At 43.4% G+C, this 20,864-nt stretch overlaps 1 protein-coding gene and 2 long non-coding RNA genes across 3 annotated transcripts; 2 read left to right on the plus strand and 1 right to left on the minus strand.

The window, feature by feature from the left end:
• The first annotated feature begins 1,899 nt into the window (after positions 1-1,899).
• Positions 1,900-3,277, plus strand: LOC123163782 (uncharacterized). Its single transcript, XR_006481992.1, has 3 exons — positions 1,900-2,244; positions 2,311-2,361; positions 2,428-3,277. It is a non-coding gene; the product is annotated as an uncharacterized lncRNA (long non-coding RNA).
• Positions 3,278-7,925: 4,648 nt separating this feature from the next.
• Positions 7,926-9,362, plus strand: LOC123166245 (uncharacterized). The gene is made up of 4 exons (XR_006483418.1): positions 7,926-8,640; positions 8,744-8,950; positions 9,056-9,162; positions 9,262-9,362. It is a non-coding gene; the product is annotated as an uncharacterized lncRNA (long non-coding RNA).
• Positions 9,363-12,970: 3,608 nt separating this feature from the next.
• LOC123166244 (probable peroxygenase 4) lies at positions 12,971-15,354 on the minus strand. The gene is made up of 6 exons (XM_044584015.1): positions 15,118-15,354; positions 14,893-15,006; positions 13,976-14,061; positions 13,813-13,907; positions 13,541-13,666; positions 12,971-13,344 (listed from the first exon to the last, which is right to left on the minus strand). Exons 1-6 carry the CDS (start codon positions 15,263-15,265, stop codon positions 13,197-13,199), a joined length of 717 nt encoding a protein of 238 aa, XP_044439950.1. The 5' UTR covers positions 15,266-15,354; the 3' UTR covers positions 12,971-13,196.
• Between the last annotated feature and the right edge of the window lie 5,510 nt (positions 15,355-20,864).

Below are 20,864 nucleotides of genomic sequence, written 5' to 3' on the forward strand. Positions count from 1 at the left end.
CCAGTCTCGTCATTTGCATCTACAGTCCTGGGCCGGCCCAATAGCAACTTTAAAAGAAATGAAGAACAATATACTCGTCTGTGACCGTTGGCACATAAAACTCACAACAATAAAGTTTTGTGAAACAACGAGATGAAACTATTTCTCAAAGAAAATTTTGAATCATCTCAAAAAAAATTGAAAGGTCGACTATATGTAAGCAATATGAAAAGAGTAAGCCGACGGTGTGGATTCCCTATATATGGATGGTAGGAACGCTTCAACTGCAGAGCCCTGAATGCGTCAGTGAGTTATCTAAAAAGTCCAAACATAAACACCAAATTTACGATTTACAATCAACAAAATTAGAAACTATTACAACGTCGATGTACATCATTTTTTGTGCGAAACTTATCTTGAACCCAATTATCTGCAAACCTACCTGCGCTTACTCGGGTCGAGAGGAAACGATCGAGGGTTCTTCCTCAACCAGACATTGCTGCTTTAAAAAGCATGTCGGGCAGAATTTTGATGCAATCCAGGTAAGCAAACATGCCGATTTTACATACCAAGATTGTATGGACCGCATGCGACCAACCAAACATGCCCTAGAATCATATACCTTGGCCAGTCTCGTCGTTTGCACGACAACGATATCTCTCTTTAAGTGAGACGATAGGATATCTTGCTTAAGCATCTACAGTTCCAGGAGGACCAATAGCGACTTTAAAAAAAAGGAGAACAAAAAAGGGCCATACCAGGATTCGATCCTAGGTCGTAGCGCTGCTAACGAACACACTAGGCTTTTTATTTTTCCTTGTTTTTCATGGTTTTCCTTCGTTCCTTTCTCCATTTTCACTGTTTTTTCTTTTCTTTCCTTTTCTTTGGTTTTATTTATTTCTTTTCACGGTTCTCAATTTTTTTTCTTTTCTATTTTCTTTGTTTTCAAAAAATGTTGAACAGGTATCTAATAGCACATTTTTCAAACACAAGTTTAATATTTTTAAATATGTGGTCAGTACTTTTTCTATACACATTTTTGTAACATTTTTTAAATGCTTGGTTAACATTTTTTGAATAATTGATCAACAATTTTCCTATTCATTTAAAAAAATATATTGATCTTGATTTTTAAAATAAAATATTAACATTTTTTAATACACGGCCAACATTTTTTATATACACATTCAGCATTTTAAAATACTTGTTCAACATTTTTTGAAATGCTTTATTAACATTAATATACATTATCGAAAATATTCATCATTTTATTAATAAATGTTAAACTTATTTTATTAACAAATTTCAAATGCTTGATTACCATTTTTAAATACCGGTTCAACATTTTTTCAAATGCTTGATTAACATTTTTATATACATAATAACAAAAAAATCATCATTTTGTAAATACATGGTCAACATTTTTTCTATACACGTTTAGCATCTGTCAAGTGCTTGATTGACATTTTTAAAATGGTTGATTAACTTTTTTCAAATGCTTGATTAAAAAATTTCTAATACATTTTCAACAATTTTTAAAATGTCGACTAACATTTTTTAAATACAAGATCAATTTTTCATAAACATTTTTTTTATACATTTTCATATACGTGATGAACATTTCCTATATACATATTTAACATGTTTCAAATGCTTTGTCAACATTTTTCAAATGTTTTTGTAGTTTTTTTTAATATATAGAAGTTTTAATAGTGTAGACAAAAGAAAAAATAAAGCAAAAACGAACACGGAAAACGTGAAAAAAGTAAGAAAGATGTTTCGGCCTCTCGCGCGCCTGGGCCGGCCCAATTGGCCCTCCCCTTCAGCGAGGGTGTGTTAAAAAAAACTGTTGCTGCATGCGAGATATAGGGGCGCCTGGCCTATAGGGGCCTCCTTCTAGCGCCGCCATCCGGGATCTCGTCCGCCTCCACACCCATGTCGTGCAGACGTCTGTCCCTCAAAAAAGCTAGGCTCGCCGCGCGGATTGCCACGCCTGCGCCACGCGGGGGTTCGCCGACGTGCGCGAACCCAGCCTCTAGCTCCACACCGCCATTTCCCATGATCAACTACTGCACAAAGAACAGTCATGTCCAAGAATCTCCGGAAACCACGATGCTTTTACCATCTACATTGGCTTGCCCTTGCTCCGGTATGGCCTATTTGCCTAACGGTTTTGTCCGGTAGTGACCAGAACCAGAGTACGTGCCGTCCCTGATCACCGCTCGTGGTTGTGCCGATCTGACTGTTCACCCACCGTTCATGAAGGTACGTGCTAACCTGCCGACGTCTGGGTGCAGGTCCAATGCCATTTAACAGAATTCTTTGATCCAGATGGACAGATGGTGGTCGCTCATGAGGTGTTCGACGGAATGCGGGACTGGGGTGTGTATTATTTCAGGACATGCTTAATCATATTGGCATGTGGCCATTTGCTAATAGGGGGTATAGAATCAGAGCAGGGAAGAAGACAGGACAGCCGTTGGTCGCCGTGGCAACTGGTAAGAAAGGCGAGAAGAGAAGATGGGAAGGGTAAGAGGAAGAAGAAGAGCTGCGAGAGAATGACAGGTGTGCCCCGGCTGCCCTTTATTTTTTTTCCCTGTCATTTCTTTTGTGTTGCATATGGCGACATGACAACCTGAAGCATGGCTGACCAGGAGGCGTTGACATAAGCACAATATTAGGAATAAACCAGGTCAAATCAAACCCCAAACAGCCTGGCGGTAAATTTAACTGTATGAGGGTGTACTAAATATATAGCAGAAATTTTACTTGCCTCTCCACGTATGGCACAAACCAACCTCAAATTATCATTCATAGCATTTCCATCCACATCCATCATCATGTCTTATTTTGTTTATCTCTTAGACAAGTTGGCGCGTGCGAATATACCTAAATAAATACCCCTGGCTCTGAGCCGAGTTGATAGATACAGTTGCTCCTCTCTGGACTGAATGGCCAGATGTGGTTGTTCGACATACTTACATAGGCACGCATTTGAATGCCCAATATCACAAGCAGAAGGGCCGCAACATCACAAGCCACAAAATAGCAGTGAAAAATGCCATTTGAATATTTGATAGCAGAGCAAATTAAGCAACAAACGTTTAGTGTCACTTGTGTTTTTGTTCGTTGTTTATCCCTGTCACAGAAATATAACCTGAATCCTGATTCTGGCCAAGTGAATGACATGTTAGATGCGAATCGTGGGAATGGATAGAGTAGATGGTGATGCTATTTTCGCATAACTTTAATTCTCATGTCTTGCTATCTGAAGTCTGTCTCAAGTTATTTTTTCCCGGGCAAAGGGCAAGGTGGCAATATTTATATATTGAGCTGTGGATCAGAGGAGCTGAAGGCTATACCTAAAGTTTGTGTGTTCTATGTATGTGCAATATAAGTAGATAATGTCTTGAATGGGTATGGCTGTCTGCCATGTAGAGTGTGCACCTATGTGGTTATATTAGTTTTTTTTTTGGATCAAAACCAACTTTATTCCTCAAATAATAGCCATGTCGTTTACAATTTTTGGAAGAATAAAGTCGGGCATATAAGAATCCCAGAACTCAGAAGAGTTCAAACTAAAAGAATGTCTAGCTAAGCAATCAGCTACGTGGTTGGCCTCTCTGCTACAATGAATATAACTGACGCTAGTAAATTCCAACGCCAACTGAGTGCACTCAGATATGATCGATACATCAGGACCAAGATATGTTTCTGGGTTGTTTAGTGCTTCCACCGCAGCCATGCTATCAGACTCGATGACAACTTTTGTGCATCCAATGTTTGCTGCCAGAACAAGTCCATGCTGGATGGCCTTCAACTCAGCTGAAAGAACACTTGACACATGAGGAAGTACCCAGGTTGCTGCAGCTAAGAAATCTCCATGAAAATCGCGCGCCACTGCACCGTTCGCTCCTGCTAGATTTTCAGAGTGAAAGGAGATAAATTTACTTGGTTTAGAGGAGGCCTACGAGAACGACTGGATCGAGCTGTGTCTAATGCAGAATGGATGGAGATGCACCCATTGGTCGGTTTAGCAAACCTTGAGACGGGCAAATCAGATCACCGCCCAATCCTTCTTGATACTGAATACTTGGCGGGTCAGGATGGGAATGGGCCGGGTCGGCCCGCCGGGTCACTGACCCGACCCAAAAATTCAAGGCCAATGGGTCACGTGGGTCGGCCTCAAACAAGATTTGGGTCAACAGGGCCGCCACCGAGTGACCCGTTGGGTCAGCGGGGCCGGCCCGCCTTATAGTCTTATAGCTCACAACAGCCGCAGTCTTCATCCTGCCGACTTTGTCGTAGGAGCCAATTTTACAATGCAGTCAGTTGTATAATTTTCGGCGAACGCTCGCGTATATGAACAACAAAATTGTCTTGATATGTTTCATCAAAATGCGCATGTACAAAATCATAAGTAGACGGCTTAATTTTTTCCTATTACCATGTATTAAATATTTTATTAATTCTTACACTAGTTAGATTCCATTAAAGCGTGTCTAATTTTAACATCTCATTTGTGCACAAGACAATGTAAATCAAGAATTTGGGTCGACCCGGAATGCCCATCGGGCCAACAAGGCCACTGACTATTTTTTATATGGGTCGACCCGTGGCTTCTCAAATTGGCCTTGGGGCCATGAGGGCCGGGTCCAAGGCCAGGGCCGGGTCGGCCCATTCCCATCCTGATTGGCGGGTGTAGCTGAACAATCCCAGCGACCAAGCCGGAAATTTGAAGCAAGATGGCTGGCAGAAGAAACAGTGGAAGAGGTTGTTAAAACAGCTTGGCTGAAAGCTGTTACGCAAGGCCAGTGCCCCTCGGCCAGAGAGAAGCTGGAGGTTGTGCACAGGGATCTGCATGAATGGGATCGCAAGACCCTGAAGGGACCCCGCACCCGGTTGAGAAATGCCCAGCGTGAGCTGGATGAATTGATGCGGTCTCCCTATATGGGGGAAGCAAGCCTCAAGCAAAAGGAATTGACGTTGCTGATTGAGAACCTCCTTGAACAGGAAGAGATCTATTGGGCCCAGCGCCGCAGGGTCAACTGGTTGCGTCGCGGAGATCGTAATACGAAGTATTTTACACAGTTTGCAGCGGCACGTAGACGCCGAAATTTAATTAAGAAACTCAAGAATAATAATAATGGATGGGTTGAGGGTAATGATAACCTCAAGCCCGTCGTGTTTGATTATTTTCATGGTCTCTTTCATTCGGATGCAGGCGCTATTGATGCAAGTCTGTTAGGATCGGTTAAGCCGACAATAACCAGAGATATGAACAGAATTCTGATTGCGCCGTTCACACCGGACGATGTAAAGAAGGCGCTCTTTCAAATAGGAGATATGAAAGCCCCGGGCCCGGACGGGCTACATGCCGTTTTCTTTAAGCGCTTTTGGCATATTATTGGCGATGATCTAACCAAAGAGGTGCTTGATGCTATTAACAATAAAAAGATTCCCGATGGGTGGAATGCCACAAATGTAGTGCTAATCCCCAAGGTTGACAGTCCAGAGGTAATAACCCAATTTAGACCCATTAGTTTATGTAATGTGGTCTATAAAATAATCTCTAAGATGCTGGCAAATAGACTCAAGAAGATACTGCCTGAGGTGATATCCCCAACCCAAAGTGCTTTTGTTCCAGGCAGGCTTATTACTGATAATGTGCTAGTAGCTTATGAGTGTTTTCATGCAATTAAAAAGAAAACTCATGGGTCTAATGGAGTTTGTGCAATCAAGTTGGATATGATGAAAGCATATGACATAGTAGAATGGGGCTTCTTGCAGCAAATGATGATTAAGATGGGATTTCATTTGCAGTGGGTGGATATGATAATGGAGTGTGTTTCCTCGGTGAGTTACAAAATCAGATTTAACGACACTGAGACAGATGAATTTTCACCCACAAGGGGATTGAGACAGGGGGATCGCTTATCCCCGTATCTCTTTTTGATATGTTCGGAGGGTCTCTCTAGCCTGTTGGCACATGAGGAAAATATCGGAGGGATTGAAGGTATTAAAGTCTGCAGGAATGCACCCTCCATCTCTCACCTTCTCTTTGCAGATGACTCCCTTATTTTGATGAGAGCAAATGAACATAATGCAAATACCCTTAAGAGGGTTTTGGATATATATTGTGCTAGCTCAGGCCAATGTGTAAGTACAACAAAATCTAGGGACGCGGAGAAACTAGTCTCGAGCACAGATGCTCACGATATCTTGGGCGTTCGCTAGAGCGCGGGGATCTGGGCCAGTTCAGGGGCGGCCGTCCGCAGGTGACGGGCTGAGCCGTGGCCCAGGTTCGCGTTTGTCTGTCTGACCCGTGGCTCGAAAAAATCGCTCTTCGTCAAGCGGTAGCACCGCCTCGAATAGAACGAGGCTGCCCAGACTCTTTCCCCACCGCGGCCGCCGCGTTCGATTTGAAGATTGGAGCTCATTTGCTTTCCCTGCCACAGATCCACCTGACTGAGAGGTCGGAGAGTGCCTGGTGCCGGAAGGACGCCGGGGGATGGAACCAGGCGAACTTTGGTGGAGGTGGCGCTGCCGGAGGGCACGGGTGTGAGCGGCGGCGGATCTGTGGCGTGTCTGGAGCAGCTGCTCACAGCTGAGAAGGGCGGATCAGCGGCGTGGCTCAAGCGGCAGCAGTGAGAAGGGACAGCTCGCCTCCTACTTCTGAGCTGTCAACTCCTAAGGCTCCTGGTTGGAATAAGAGGTTAGAGGAACTGAATTTAATTTGAGCAGTGCTATGTATAATTTCAGTACAACGTGGTTGCAGGCTGTGTATACCCGTGTAGTCTTGATTGACGTCAGTTAGGCATGGTGCCATATGAATTAGTGTGAAACTTGATGTCTGAAACATATAATATGATCTAATTAAGCGTGATATGAATTTGTAGTTTTAACTGCAATTTGATGGGTAGTGAATCAATCTAGGCCGTGAAGTGTTGGTTGATTTTTTGACGGCAGGTAGGCATGGTGTGATATGAATTAGTGTGAAAAGACTGATGCTTGAAACATTTAATATAATCTAATTAAGCTTGATAAGAATTACTAGTTTGAATTGCAATTTGATGGCCAGTGAATCAATTAAGGCCGTACAGTACTAATAGAATTTTTACGACAGTTAGGCGTGGTGTGATATGAATTACTGTGAAAGCTTGATGTTTGAAACATTTAATACAGTGTAATTAAGATGTATATGAATTAGCAGTTTGGACTGCAATTTGATGGTCAGTGAATTAATTTGGATGATACAATCATTTTAGCATGAGTATTATCCTTCCAAACTCCTATTCTTAGTTCTCCTCTTGTCATATACTCGTCCAGATTTCGCCAGCGTTAAGCGGGCATGCTTTTCCAGGCTCAAACTGTGGTACAAACAATCACTTGTTCAGGTAAGCAATTCCTTAAGGGGTTATGCCCGGTTCAAAAAAAGGGTAAGCAATTCCTATTCTTTGCTGCATAGGAAACAAATGTTCAGTACCTTCCCACATGTAGATGCTGATATTCTCAATCTACTACTCCCTCCGTCTCATAATATAAGAGCACTTTTTACACTAGTGTAGTGTCAAAAACGCTCTTATATTATGGGACGGAGGGAGTAAGTGATAACCATCCAAGTTACTGACTACATGTCAGAAGATAATAATTGAATATATGTTGTCCCTGAGTTCTAGTAATAAGTCAAAATGGTGAAAAACATAGGAACTGATATGTGAATATCCAAGAGTTAACAAGATAATAACCGTCATACTGTGTACAAAATTTCAGCTCAAAACCTTGTATTTCTTACAACTCGCGCGAGAAATTCATCCTTGAGCTTCTTTTGATAGTATGCATGGAGGCAAGCCTCTTAGCTCTTTTTCCATGTTAAATGGTGGAATTAACTTGGTTATCTTTGGATTTCTTTGGAAATTAGTGTGCTTTCTGCCCCCATTGCGCCCTTAATTTGTTCTGTGATAATGCTGGGCCAAGGCCTCCGGCTAAACTAGTCGGCTAAAACTCTAAAAGTAAGTTTAACCTATATCTGCGCTGTAAATTTCATGAACAGCATGTAGTTCAGAAAGGAATTTTCGAGGACTTTATATGCTTCATGACTATCGCTCTTTCTCTGTTCAAGATGCTGAATGTGCAAGGTTACACACCAAGTACATGAACTGTAGCCCTGAAGTGTCATATTCACTACAAGTCTACAACAATGTTTTCATAAAGTGTCTAGTATTTGCTTGATAATGATTGCTGTAGCTCTGTTTAAGATAAGATAAGAAAGTGCCCAGTTAAAAATTAGATGCTGAAAGTGCAAGGTCACACACCGAAGACATGGGCTGTTGTAACGAAGTGTCATATTTAGTTCAAGTCCACAACAATCTTTTCGAGTGTTATCTTGTGTGACAGTTATGCAGTCATTTCATCATTGAAGCACTGATTTTTCGATAAGCTCAAGAACACATTTTTCGTCGACGTGATAACATTTGACACTACATACAGGACCAATTTGTATGTCATGCCTTTTGGCTTATTTGTTGGTGTGAACAATCATTACCAGAGTGTGATACTTGCTGGATTGCTTGTCCTGATGAAACCACAGAGAGTTTTGAATTCGTTTTCTCCGAATTCCTGAGAATGATGGGTGGCTCTGCATGCAAAATATACTTACATGTAAGATAGTCATTATGTTGTTGTTGTTGGTAGGGTAGTATTGATATCCTTATAATATGGTTGCGGGGGTAACTGATGGATGCTAATTTTTGTGCTTCGGCAGACCAGAACCGAGCTATGGAACTGGCGATCAAGAGCATAATGTCGGATACTTCATACCGAGGATGACGCTGAGCCCGCACATCTTCCTGATAGCAAGGAAGATGGTTTGGATACATTGGTGGCAAATGACATCGTCTCGGCAAGGCCAAGCAGGGTGGAAGAGCCGCCACGGCAGCCATAACAGGAAGTGCAGCAAGCTGTTCAGATGGTACGTGCCTCCATGATGATCATTATGACCATGTTTTCCTATTGAATACTTTACAATTGGACAGTCTATATTAATGTTTTGAATTGTTGGTGCTGCTCCGCACAGATATGGAACTGACATGACCCAAGGAGCAGACGATATCGGCAGTAGGACATGCGGGAGAATTGAGCGTCGCAGTTGTGAGCCTGGATACACATTCAGGGGTTCACGAGGTTAGTTCAAAAGAAAAAAGAAAACTGAGGCTGGTCGACGGTTGTGCATTTGTATGAAAGCATGTCGTGCTAACAATGTTGTGTCACTGACATGAGCAGAGGTTGGAGGGAGCTCAAGACAGGGAGGGCGAGGTATTGGTGGAAATGATGAAGGTACACATATTTTCGTAAAGTTTAAGAATTCAGCATGTAGTAGGGGGTAGCTGGGTGGGTGTTTTTCCCTATGTGTGGTAGAGCTCTGGGTAAGCCTCTGTGGGCCGTGGCATATCTTATTAAGCGGCGCATTCCTAGCAATATTTGTGTGATGCAGATAAGAACCTCAGACATAAATTTGGGGAAATCCTAATTGGGGTTATGATGATTCTTTATAGTTCTATTGGCAGAAGAGTACATTTTCAAATAGTATTGCTTCTTGGATGTACTGCTAAACTTGTGCCGACTCAGTTTTGTGTCTCGGCAGTGCACCCAGAGGTCCCAAACGTCCTGGGAGAGCATGGAATGAACACACCGCCGCGCGGAAGTGAGCATCCCCAGACAGAAAATGCAGGGGACTGAAGGGCAAGGAGTAAGTCAAGTTTTCACATTTTTTATGAGATAGACACCCCACATAAGTATGGTCGTATGCTGGCCACCTTTTACTGCTGCCATCTCCTGTTGATGCTCTCACAGGCAAAGGCAGGGTATCTAGTAAGGGGGTGAGGGTTGAAGTGAAAGGGGAGACAGGTGATAAGTTTCCAAAAAAGGTTGGGCGTAAACACAATGAACCTAATGCTAGGAATGTGCTTCATTTCTACAACAAGATGCCGGGCTGCACAAGATAGGACCTTGACAAGTAACTACATTCGTAAGGCTTGTCCCTGTCTTAAATCGACATACGGCCACACAACGGCATAACAAATAAATGTCGGGTCATTGTTCACACGAAATGGTTCAAACTCATGACATAAACCTTGCTCATTTTCCAGGCACTGAATTTCAAATTCAGTTTGTGCAGCATTGGACTCGTGACAAGCCATCACTTAAATTCATCAAAGGACTGAATAACTTCTACGGCATGCGTAACAAGATGCGTGAAGTTTGTGTTGGGGGTTCTCTAATGTGTTTTGATATGTGGCTAGGTGTGGGTACATCTTCAGCCGCGGTCTCCCCCTCACAGCTGCCTTCGCTGGACATCTGCTCCCTGTAAGAAATTAAGCTTTTAGATTAAACATGTAAAGCATCGATTTGAAAAGATAGCTGTGGCCTGTGGGTCTAGCTTAAAAGTTTGTAGAAAAATTGTTCAGCAAGTTTTTGTATGCAGGGGAAAATCGTTGATTGATCAGAATACTTGATTGACGTTGCTGCATGGGTTGATATTTGTGAATGAATTAGTTAGACCTGCTAGTGTACACCCTGAAAGAGGGTAAATGGTTAAATAATTGATTAGATCTGGCAGTGCTAAATAGATGGTCGAGCATGAGATCTTAGTTCTAATCAATACCTTAATTATATTTGATAGAATACAGTTTTGCGTACTGGCCGAAAAATGCATGAACAGCTGATTTGAGTAGAAAGAACCTTGATCTACCAAAACAATATAGCCAGAACATGTAGATCGGGTGGGGGCGATGTACCTAGTCAGCAGTGATTCCGACGAGCTGCCCGAAGGTGTTCTTCCCGGTCTGGCAGTAGCTGGTGTGTGAATCTTCAAGTGAGGAGATAATGAAGGGTTGAGGAGGTAGTGAATGGATACAGTGTTCGGTCAGCACTGTACACCGGTTTTAAAAATCATTGGTGGACAACGGGCCGCTGATGAGACTTGAGCCGTAGCCCATAACTTGAACGGTCGTCTGAGCCGTGGGGGTCTGGACGCGACGGTGGCATTAAATGTAGCAGGTGCGTGGACCCTAGCCCAGAGATAGCTCAGATATACTAATCAAAATACATAGAAATATTCACAGACTGTTGCGAATCTTAGCATCACTGGACGACTGAGATATAGGGTGCATCTGAGCTCGAGCTCAGAATAGCACTTTCGAAAATCTAGTATTTTCTTCAGTCCTAATACTACTGTCCTTGTCAGAGAAGATATATGTGCAAGATTGGACATAGTAACTGAAGCCATGTCAGATAAGTATTTGGGCCTTCCCACCATAGTGGGGGTGGATAGGAGTGATTGCTTTCAACATTTGGTTGATAGAGTCTGTCAGAGATTAAAGGGATGGAAAGAGAAAATGCTATCTATGCAAGGTAAAGAAATTTTGGTGAAGTCTGTTGCTCAACCAATTCCATCTTATGCCATGTCTGTTTTTAAACTGCCTAAAGGAATTTGCAAGTCAATTACTGATGAGATAGCAGGTTTTTGGTGGGGAGATGGAGAAGAAAAGAAAAGGATGCATTGGTTTGCGTGGTGGAAAATGTGTGTGCCAAAGAAGAAGGGTGGCATGGGGTTTAGGGACCTTCACAGCTTTAATCTTGCTATGTTAGCAAAGCAGTGTTGGCGACTTCTCCAAAACCCTGACTCATTGTGTGCGCAAGTTTTGAGTGCTAAGTACTATCCTAATGGAGACATACTAAGAGCTGGACCAAACAAGGGTTCTTCTTATACTTGGCAAAGTATAGTTGCAGGAATTCAGACCTTCAAAAGAGGTTGTATATGGAGGGTTGGCTCAGGATCCAGTATAAATATTTGGGAAGATCCCTGGATTCCATCTAGTGAGTCAAGGAAAATTATTACTCCTAGAAGCGGGACAATGTTGAGCAAGGTACAAGAGTTAATTGATCCCCACTCGGGACAGTGGGATGACGTGCTACTTCGATCAGTTTTTTCAATAGTTGATGTTAACAGAATATTGCAAATCCCATTACATACCGAAGCTATGGAGGATTTTGTGGCGTGGAACTTTACAAGGTCGGGGACCTTCTCTGTTCGTTCGGCCTATCATGTACAGTTTGATCACCAGTTCGGCCGCCAGTTTGTCAGTTCGGACCGTCCTGAAAGTGCTCATATGAACTTGTGCTTGAAAGATTTATGGCAATTACGGCTGCCTGGGAAAATCAAACATTTCGGATGGAAGGTCCTCAAGGGAGTCCTACCTTGCTTGGGTGTGCTGGCAGGGAGACATATCCCTCTTATCCCTCAATGCCCATTGTGTAAAATTGGACATGAAGACATCCAACACTGTCTACTTACATGCTCGAGGGCAACAGATGTTTGCGCAGAGCTTGGTCTGTTGGAAACTATTCAAAATTCTGTGGTGCAAGACCGGCCTGGCTCAGTTAATTTGGAGATCCTCCTCCAGACTCGGCGTTTAGTACATGAATTACCAGCTGCTGAGTTGATTGTGGTGGCCATGTGGTATATTTGGTGGCAGAGACGACAACACACAAAAGGAGAGGCAATCCACAGTCCAAAGCGAACGGCCATGTTCATTCGGGTGCTGGCTACAAACTTCATTCGAGCTTATACACCAAATCAGCCTACCCGTAGGGTAGATCATACATGGAAGAAGCCATCCCATGGGACGATAAAAGTGAACGTTGACGCCTCCTTTCACTATGTGGTTATATTAGTTAGCCAAGGGGATAGTCTACAAATATTTCTATTGCTGTCAATGACTTATCAAAAGTGGGAGATGGACATTAACATCTCATGGGATACTATGTAGCCATGTAGGCCACATCTGGATTTTCCTGATTTTCCAAATCCAAATCAACACTATCAGTGGATGACATAAGGATATGTAAATGAGAGCAGGTGTGAATGTGGTAGGATATGGATTGAAAATGGTACTTGATCAAGCTAACTATAGCTAAGACGCCGGTGCAATAAACAATTGTAGTTTACAATTGACATGCAACTGATAACGTAAACACATTGCGTAACAGTACATATCCGTATTCTACCAGCTAGTTGACACACTATGTTTCCTTACAAAAAAAATCCAATAATTACACGTGGTCAAATACACTTGAACAATATATATCATATTTGACAACTATATGACCACCTAGGTTCCCCAAATGTTGTGCAAAACACACAATGGTATAGCGCGTCATATTTCAATCTGAAGAGACCTCTTTTCCTCCAACTTGACGAACACACTTCCATCATATATACCTCTTACACTATCCTTGTGAAGAAAACCATCCTTATCACTTGCAAGCTTGTATGTCAGCCCCCACTCTTTTACAGGCGCCAGCCTATATTTATAAGAAAACTTAGTCGAATTTAAAATCCATAACTTAAAATTTGATCCCTCCATTGATTTTTACATGCTATTCCAAAGGAAACATTTCTTTAGTTGGCACGAGAGCCTACGTGATAGAATCATGTTGCACGCCTCGAATGGTTCTCAAGAATGCAGTTAACAAATAACCAACTTCCAATGAAAATTACCATGATCGACGGTCTAGTGGATCTCGATTTGCTAGGATCATCTCCTCCACCTCCGAGGATGTCAGCGCATCTGGTCTAACTTTTGCATGCTTTATGAATATTTCCTCAAATTTTTGGGGAACAAACCTACAGCTTGACATGTTCAGTATATGTATAGATTTGAATAAATTAATAAAAATGTACCTGTATCACTTCCATGTTTCTTTTACTTTACAGTATGCATGGTAATATGTACCAGATATGCACATACATAAGTAGGTGATTTGAATTACCTTCCTTTGGCATCTAATGCACCTGTATCACTTCCATGCATTGCTCTATGGATTAGGTTTATGTGAATATTAATGTGGGGCAATGGTGCATCAACCTGAATTGAACACAAAAATATCAAGTTCATTGTCTGTGTGCGCACATGCATGTTTGAGGTAGTCATACCGGGCTTGTTATAGGACCAAGGGCAGCATGCACGGAGGAGGCAGAGTCTCTAGAATATGCAACATCACAACCAATTGCAACAAATCCTACAAGATAAAATATATTGTCATAATAATAGATATAGTTCTGGGCTTCTGGCACATGGGACCCAGCATATATCCCTCACCACAAGGATAAGGAGCATGGGCCACCATCATCAAGTCTCTTCAATTCTCAAATCAGGATAGCATCAGTCTGTTTAGCTTATTTTCAAGTTTGTTAGTTCTTCCCTTATCCTTCAAAGTCGGCTAAAGCTTTCCTTTTTGAAATCCCTCTAAGCTTATTTATATATTTGCCATCAAATTACCAATAAACATAAAAGGAGATTAAGCTAGCTCTAACCGCCACGCTAATCAGTGGTTTGTGCCCTTACTGCACCTTGAAAGGTAAGTCTCTATGCCTCAATCCAAAACACACCATGGCCACTAGCATACTACCTGAGAAATCTCGAAGTAACAAGTTAGTTAACACATGGACCATACATTGGTAATTTAGGCACATGTAAAATTGATTTTATTTTTTAACATCACCAGACCATAATTAGTTAATATACATGTCATAGTTGTGCTAGAAGGAAAGATATGTTAGCCCTTGTTCCAAGTATAGTTAGTCAAAATCAAGAAGATACAAACACGGCAAAGGAATTAACTTAACATGCCTTAGATTTTTTCTTAGGGCTATGCGGCACAAGTAGAGCTTCTGAATTTGCTTTCTATATTATTTACAAGTCATCTAGCTGTGTTAAATTCTGCTCCACAAACAGTAAACATGCTTTCTGTTAAAAGAAATGCAGACACATGTGAGTCTATTAGCTCCACAAACTCTCAACAATGACATTTCTTTAGAGATTTTTTGCATAAGCAGTTAAGCACAATTACCTTCAAATGTTTCTATAGGAGTAATGATGCCATCCTTGTTACGGTCGAAAAAAGAGACATGTTTCTGGAGTGCCGTCATGTTAGCTATATCAGTGTTTGCTGTTGCATGCCCACCTTCCAAAAATAACGATGATATTCATCATTTGATAGTGGTAACAGTGTTTTGCTGAAAGGATTATGTCTCAGAAACAGAGGAGCAAACTGCAGCATGTATCAAGTACTTACAGCTTAAGACCCATAGAAACAGAAGAGTTGTCACCGGCGGCAGCTGTAGCGAAGCCACTACCGGTGATCTTCGCCGGCTCAACATCATCGCCACTCGGGATTTGTTTGTTCTGCACCTCACAGGTGGAAGCGCATGGCCCTGTTTCATAACTCGGGGAAGAGCTATGGATGAAGATGTCCTCGCTGTCACAACACTGATCCCTCTTTCTCCCCCTTTCACAATGGAGTAGATACTTGTCCTTGGTGCATTTATGATTGATGTGCATGGGTAGAAATCACTTATATATATATGCAGTTATGACCGTAGAAATTGGTAAGTGTAAATAGAGGACAAAACGAAATTGCATAGCGGCCTGCTCTGTGGTCGTCCTTTTGTTTGCTTGGCGGAAACTGAACCACAAGTTAGTAAAAGAAAGTCTGGACAACTAAAAATGACATAAACTTGGAGAACTCTATGTGCAATTCCCTTGTTTGAGTAATACTCCCTCTGTCCTAAAATAAGTGTCTCAATTTTGTACTAGTTTTAATACAAAATTGTACTAAGCTTGAGACACTTATTTTGGAACGGGGGGAGTATATGTCTAGTTCTACTAGCTGCTATGTTGCACAGTAGTAACTTGCCAGCAACGCAAGGAAACATGGACTGCTAACAACTTCAGTGGCACACCGTAAATTTCTATGCCTGGAAGCATATGCCAATCAGGAGGGACGCATGCGCGTTATATAGGTTAACAGAATTACAATACGGCAGCAGGTAGTTAGTAGACTTGACCCCTAGGCCAAGATATACATGTGTGTGTACGTGACACCTTGTACGTGGTGCGTGTCCGTGTGTTGTACATCGCAGGTAGTTAGAGACGATCTTCATCTTTGTATAGCTTGGCCTAGGGGTCAAGCCTACTAACTACCTGCCGCCATATTGTAATTTTGTTAGTTTATACTAACACACAGACGTTCCTTCTGATCGGTATACGCTTCCATGCCTAGAACTTCACATAGTAATCAGAGCTAGCCTCACAATCATCCATGGCGAGCTTTTCAAGTTCCTTCCCCTCATCTCAATTTGCTCATGTCACAACCGAGAAGCTCACCAAGGGGAACCAGGTGCTGTGGCGGGCGATTGTCCTCTCCACCATCAGAGGAGCATAGATGGCAGACTACCTCGACACCACAAAGACGGTCCCTCTTGTGACCATTGAGATTGGTCCTCCGACGGGAAGACGACGACCAAGGCGCCAAACCCTGAGTTTCAGACATGGTATGTGTAGGATCACCAGGTCTTCACCTACCTACTGACCACGCTGCCGCGAGTGATGGCGATCTACTGCCACACGGCGGCGGAGCTGTGGAACACCATGGAGGACATGCTCACCTCCCACACTTGCGCCAGGACCGTCAATGTCCGGATGGCGTTTGCAAATCTGCAAAAGCGCTCTGTGATGAACTGATGGCCATAGGAAAGAAAGTTGAAGAAAAGGACATCGTCTCCCATATCCTTGCCGGGATCGATGAAGAGTTCAGCCCAGTCATCTCCGCCATGTGCTCTCGGGTGGAGCGTCAGTATCGTCCTGGAGCTGTACTCTTAGCTCCTCAACTTTTAGACCGACATGAACCTCTGCAATGGGGGCTCTCAGTCGTCTGCCAATGCGGTTGCTGGCGGCCACTTCACCGAACAAACCGGCAGCAGCAACGGTGACCGTAGCCGCAACTACCCCACAAGCAAGGTTGCAACAACGGTGGTGACCGTGGCCGCAACTTCTCCTAGCAGGGCGCCCGCAGCGGCAACACTGGATACGGCGGTGGAGGCAACCACAATAACAACGCCACTGCCAAGGTGACTTGCCCAATTTGTGGCGAAGTCGGACATCCGGCCTGGAAGTGCTGGAAAAGGTTTGATTCCTCCTATCAAGGAGGGGAGGACAGATCGGGCAACATGGCCGCCTCTCCGTACGGTGTGGATACCAATTGGTATCTGGACATTGGAGCAATGAACACATCACCGAAGATCTCGAGAAGTTTATTGTTCGTGGTCGGTACACAGGCAACGAGCAGATCCATATGGCAAGTAGCTCAGGTATGACTATTGAGCATATTGGTCATTCGCAAATTCATACCCCTGATCGTGATCTCCATCTTAAAAATACACTCCATGTACGAGAGGCTACTAAGAGTTTGATTTCTGCTAGTCGTCTTGCTATTGATAATAACTTATTTGTTGAATTTCACCCATACTCTTTTCTTGTAAAGGAACGGGGCCGAGTAAGTCCTTCTTCAAGGTAGTAGTAGGAGAGGCCTATATCCAGTCAAGCACATGAGATCACATGACAAGAAGCAAGTGTTCAGTGCCACCAAACCTTCCTTGGATAGGTGGCACCGACGTTTAGGACATCTTTCATCCATCATTGTTAGGAAAATTATTATAGCCAAAATAAACTCCGTCATTGTCACATACAAACTCATTGAAAAGACGGATGACGGATGTCCTAAACATGGGTGCCACCTATTCGAGGAAGGTTTGATGGCACTGAGCACTTGCTTCTTGACGTGTGATCTCATGTGCTTGATTGGATATAGGCCTCTCCTACCCCTGCCTTGAAGAAGGACTTTCCTTGTTCCCCGATCCTTTACAAGAAAAGAGTATAGGTGAAATTCAACATATGAGTTTTTATCAATAGCAAGACAACTATCAGAAATCAAACTCATACTAGCCTCAGGTACATGGATTATATTTTTAAGATGGATATCACAATCAGGGGTATGAATTTGCGAATTGACCAATATGCTCAATAGTCATACTTGAGCCACTTGCCATATGGATCTGCTCGTTGCCGGTGTACCGATCGCGAACAGTCAACTTGTCTAGATCCCTGGTGATGTGATCCATTGCTCCACTATCCCGATACCAATCGGTATCCACACCGAGAGGAGGCCATGTTGGCCTATCTGTCCTCCCCTCGTTGATAGGAGGAATCAAACCTTTTCCAGCACTTCCAGGCCGGATGTCCGACTTTTCAAGCGCCATTCGGACATTGACGGTCTTGTCGCGGGTGTGGGAGGTGAGCATGCCCTCCATGGTGTTCCACAACTCCGTCGCCGTGTGGCAAGAAGCCACCTGGATCGCCATCTCTCGTGGCATTGTGGTCAGTACTTAGGAGAAAGCGTGCTGATCTTGCACATACCACGTCTGAAACTCGGGATTTGGCGTCTTGGTCGATGTCTTCCCGTCGGAGGAGCGATCTCAATGGTCATAGGAGGGACCGTCTTCGTGGTGTCGAGGTAGTCCACCATTTGTGCACCTCTGATGGCAGAGAGGCTGATCGCCCGCCACAACACCGAGTTCCCCTTGGTGAGCCTCTTGGTTGCAGCATGAGCAAATGGAGATGAGGGGAAGGAACTTGAAGATCTTGCCATGGATGATTGTGAGGCTAGCTCTCATTACCATGTAAAGTTCTATGCATGGAAGCATATGCCGATCAGCAGGGACGTGTGCGTGTTATATAGGCTAATAGAATTATAATATTGCGGCAGGTAGTTAGTAAATTTGACCGGTTGACCCGTAGGCGAAGCTATACAAAGATAAGGATCATCTAACTACCTGTGATGCACAACACACACACACACACACACACACACACACACACACCACGTACAAGTCGTCACGTACACAAACACATGCACACACCTATAAGCCTATCGTTTAACACACACCACGCTCTGCAAGGATACACTTACAATCAGGCTCTCAATTCTCACTGCAAGTTGAATCAGCAAACACACAAAATCAAGCTACATCATTAATTTACTGATCCAACACTCACAATAACAGTAGAACACCAATAGTTTCCAAATACTTGAGCATCCTCATAACTAAGAGGGCGTCTAAGAATGTTTTACTTATTTGCCTTTTAGGACGCTCTCCTAAAGAGCACTGGTTACAGTTTTATTACTGTACTCCAGAGGAATACTTGCCATCGTTTGAAATATTTAGGCTCCCTTTTTGTTGGAAGCAACTTCTGCAGCTCTCTTTGCTTGTCAGGACATTAGGCCTAGTGTCGGCATGCATCTTGCATATCTCAAACTTCTTTAGAACAAACCTGCAACTTGTAAAGGGTTGTGAAGTTTATATTGTACCTGCAAATAAGATATGTGCTCTTATTTTTAGTCTTACATAAATTAATGCAAGAAAAGTGAGAACAGTGACACCACTACTTCATACTTGTACTATTCTCTTCCATTTATGTTATCAGATCTGGTAATGTCATTTGTCAAATATCTTGTTCGATTTTCCTACATCACAGGAGCATTCTCCTGTACATCCTATAATCTGATGTTGATGCCATTCCATTCACTTCATGTGCTTCACATTAAAAGGAAAATGTATGCCACGGCCAGCTTGGTATCACCTGCTTCAGAGTTTAGACAATTATGTGAAACAAGTAGAGCTCCTGAATTTGTTTTGTCTATTTACGATTAAATCATCTAGTTGAGCTTAAATTCTGCTCGTCAAACAGTAGACACGTTATTTTATTGAAAGACCTGCAGATTCATTCGTACATATGATTCTGAACACTCAGCAGGAACTTTTTATTTTGCACAATTCATTGCTTGACCACATTCACCTTCAATGTTTCTGAAGGAGTTATAATGTTATCCTTGTTATGGTAAAAAAAACTGGAAACACTAACGCCCACACGTGTGGGCGTTTGCATCTCGCCCACACGTGTGGATCCGCGTCCGTTTGTGGGTGCACGAATCTTGGCATTTTTGTGGTGCCACATAGGACTGGGCTGGTGTGTGGGCATTCACCCGGTCGCCCACATATCCGTTTCACCACACGGAGAGGCCGGTGTGTGGGCGTTTAGTAGTTCGCCCACACGCCAGTTTTCACTCACGCACAAGGGCTGGTGTGTGGGCATTTGCCATCTCGCCCACACACCCGTCTCCTCTCCCACACCCAAGATGCCAGTTGCCATGCGTTTTGCAGTGTACATGGCAACTGCCCTAGTGTGCTTGGCAACTCTCTCTTTTTTTACCCGAACATGTCAGTTGCCATGTGTTTTGCAGGGTACACGGCAACTGCCCTAGTGTGCTTGTAAGCAGATGGCAACTCTCTCTTTTACCCGAACATGTTGTTTTGCCATGTCTCTTTGTAGCGCTACACGGCAACTGCCTAGTGTTAGTAGGTGGCAACTCCTAAGGTTTTCAAATCATGGCAACTGTAGTAAACCAGACCATATATGGCAACTGCTTAGTGTTAGTAGGTGGCAACCTCTAAAGTTTTCAAATCATGGCAACTATAGTAAATCAGACCATACATGGCAACATCCGCAGTTGTCCAAAATGGCATCTGGCACTTGACCTGAGATGGCAACTGCAGTTGAGCAACCATGGCAACTGCAGTTAAACGGACATTGAAGAGGGTCCGGACCATGACAACTGCGGGGACGCGTGGTGACTGTCACGCAGGGACGTGCGGGGCCGTGAGGTAGGTGGCTGAGAGAGGTCGTGTAGGCGTTATGCATGTTGCCCACGCGTAGGCGCGTGAGAGGGACCGCAAGGGAAAAAAAAGCGTGCGGCCACTAGTTGTTTTGCCCACACGTAGACGTGTGGGCTAGTCCTCTTAGACACCACACAAAACGTGTGAGCAGACCCCTTAACACCCACACGTGTGGCAGTTATCGTCGTCCAAAAAAAAAGAGGCGCGCTTCTGAAGCGCCGTCATGTTAGCAAGATCACGGTATGCCGTC

Source organism: Triticum aestivum, chromosome 7D (genome assembly GCF_018294505.1).
Source record: "Triticum aestivum cultivar Chinese Spring chromosome 7D, IWGSC CS RefSeq v2.1, whole genome shotgun sequence".
Lineage (NCBI taxonomy): Eukaryota > Viridiplantae > Streptophyta > Magnoliopsida > Poales > Poaceae > Triticum > Triticum aestivum.

Excerpts from the sequence above, each read along its gene's own strand:
- LOC123166244 (XM_044584015.1), bottom strand. The coding sequence starts at position 15,265 with ATGAAACAGGGCCATGCGCTTCCACCTGTGAGGTGCAGAACAAACAAA. Across the intron at positions 15,007-15,117 it reads GTTTCTATGGGTCTTAAGCT|GTGGGCATGCAACAGCAAAC; the intron begins GTAAGTACTTGA and ends TATTTTTGGAAG. Across the intron at positions 13,908-13,975 it reads TTGGTCCTATAACAAGCCCG|GTTGATGCACCATTGCCCCA; the intron begins GTATGACTACCT and ends TGTTCAATTCAG.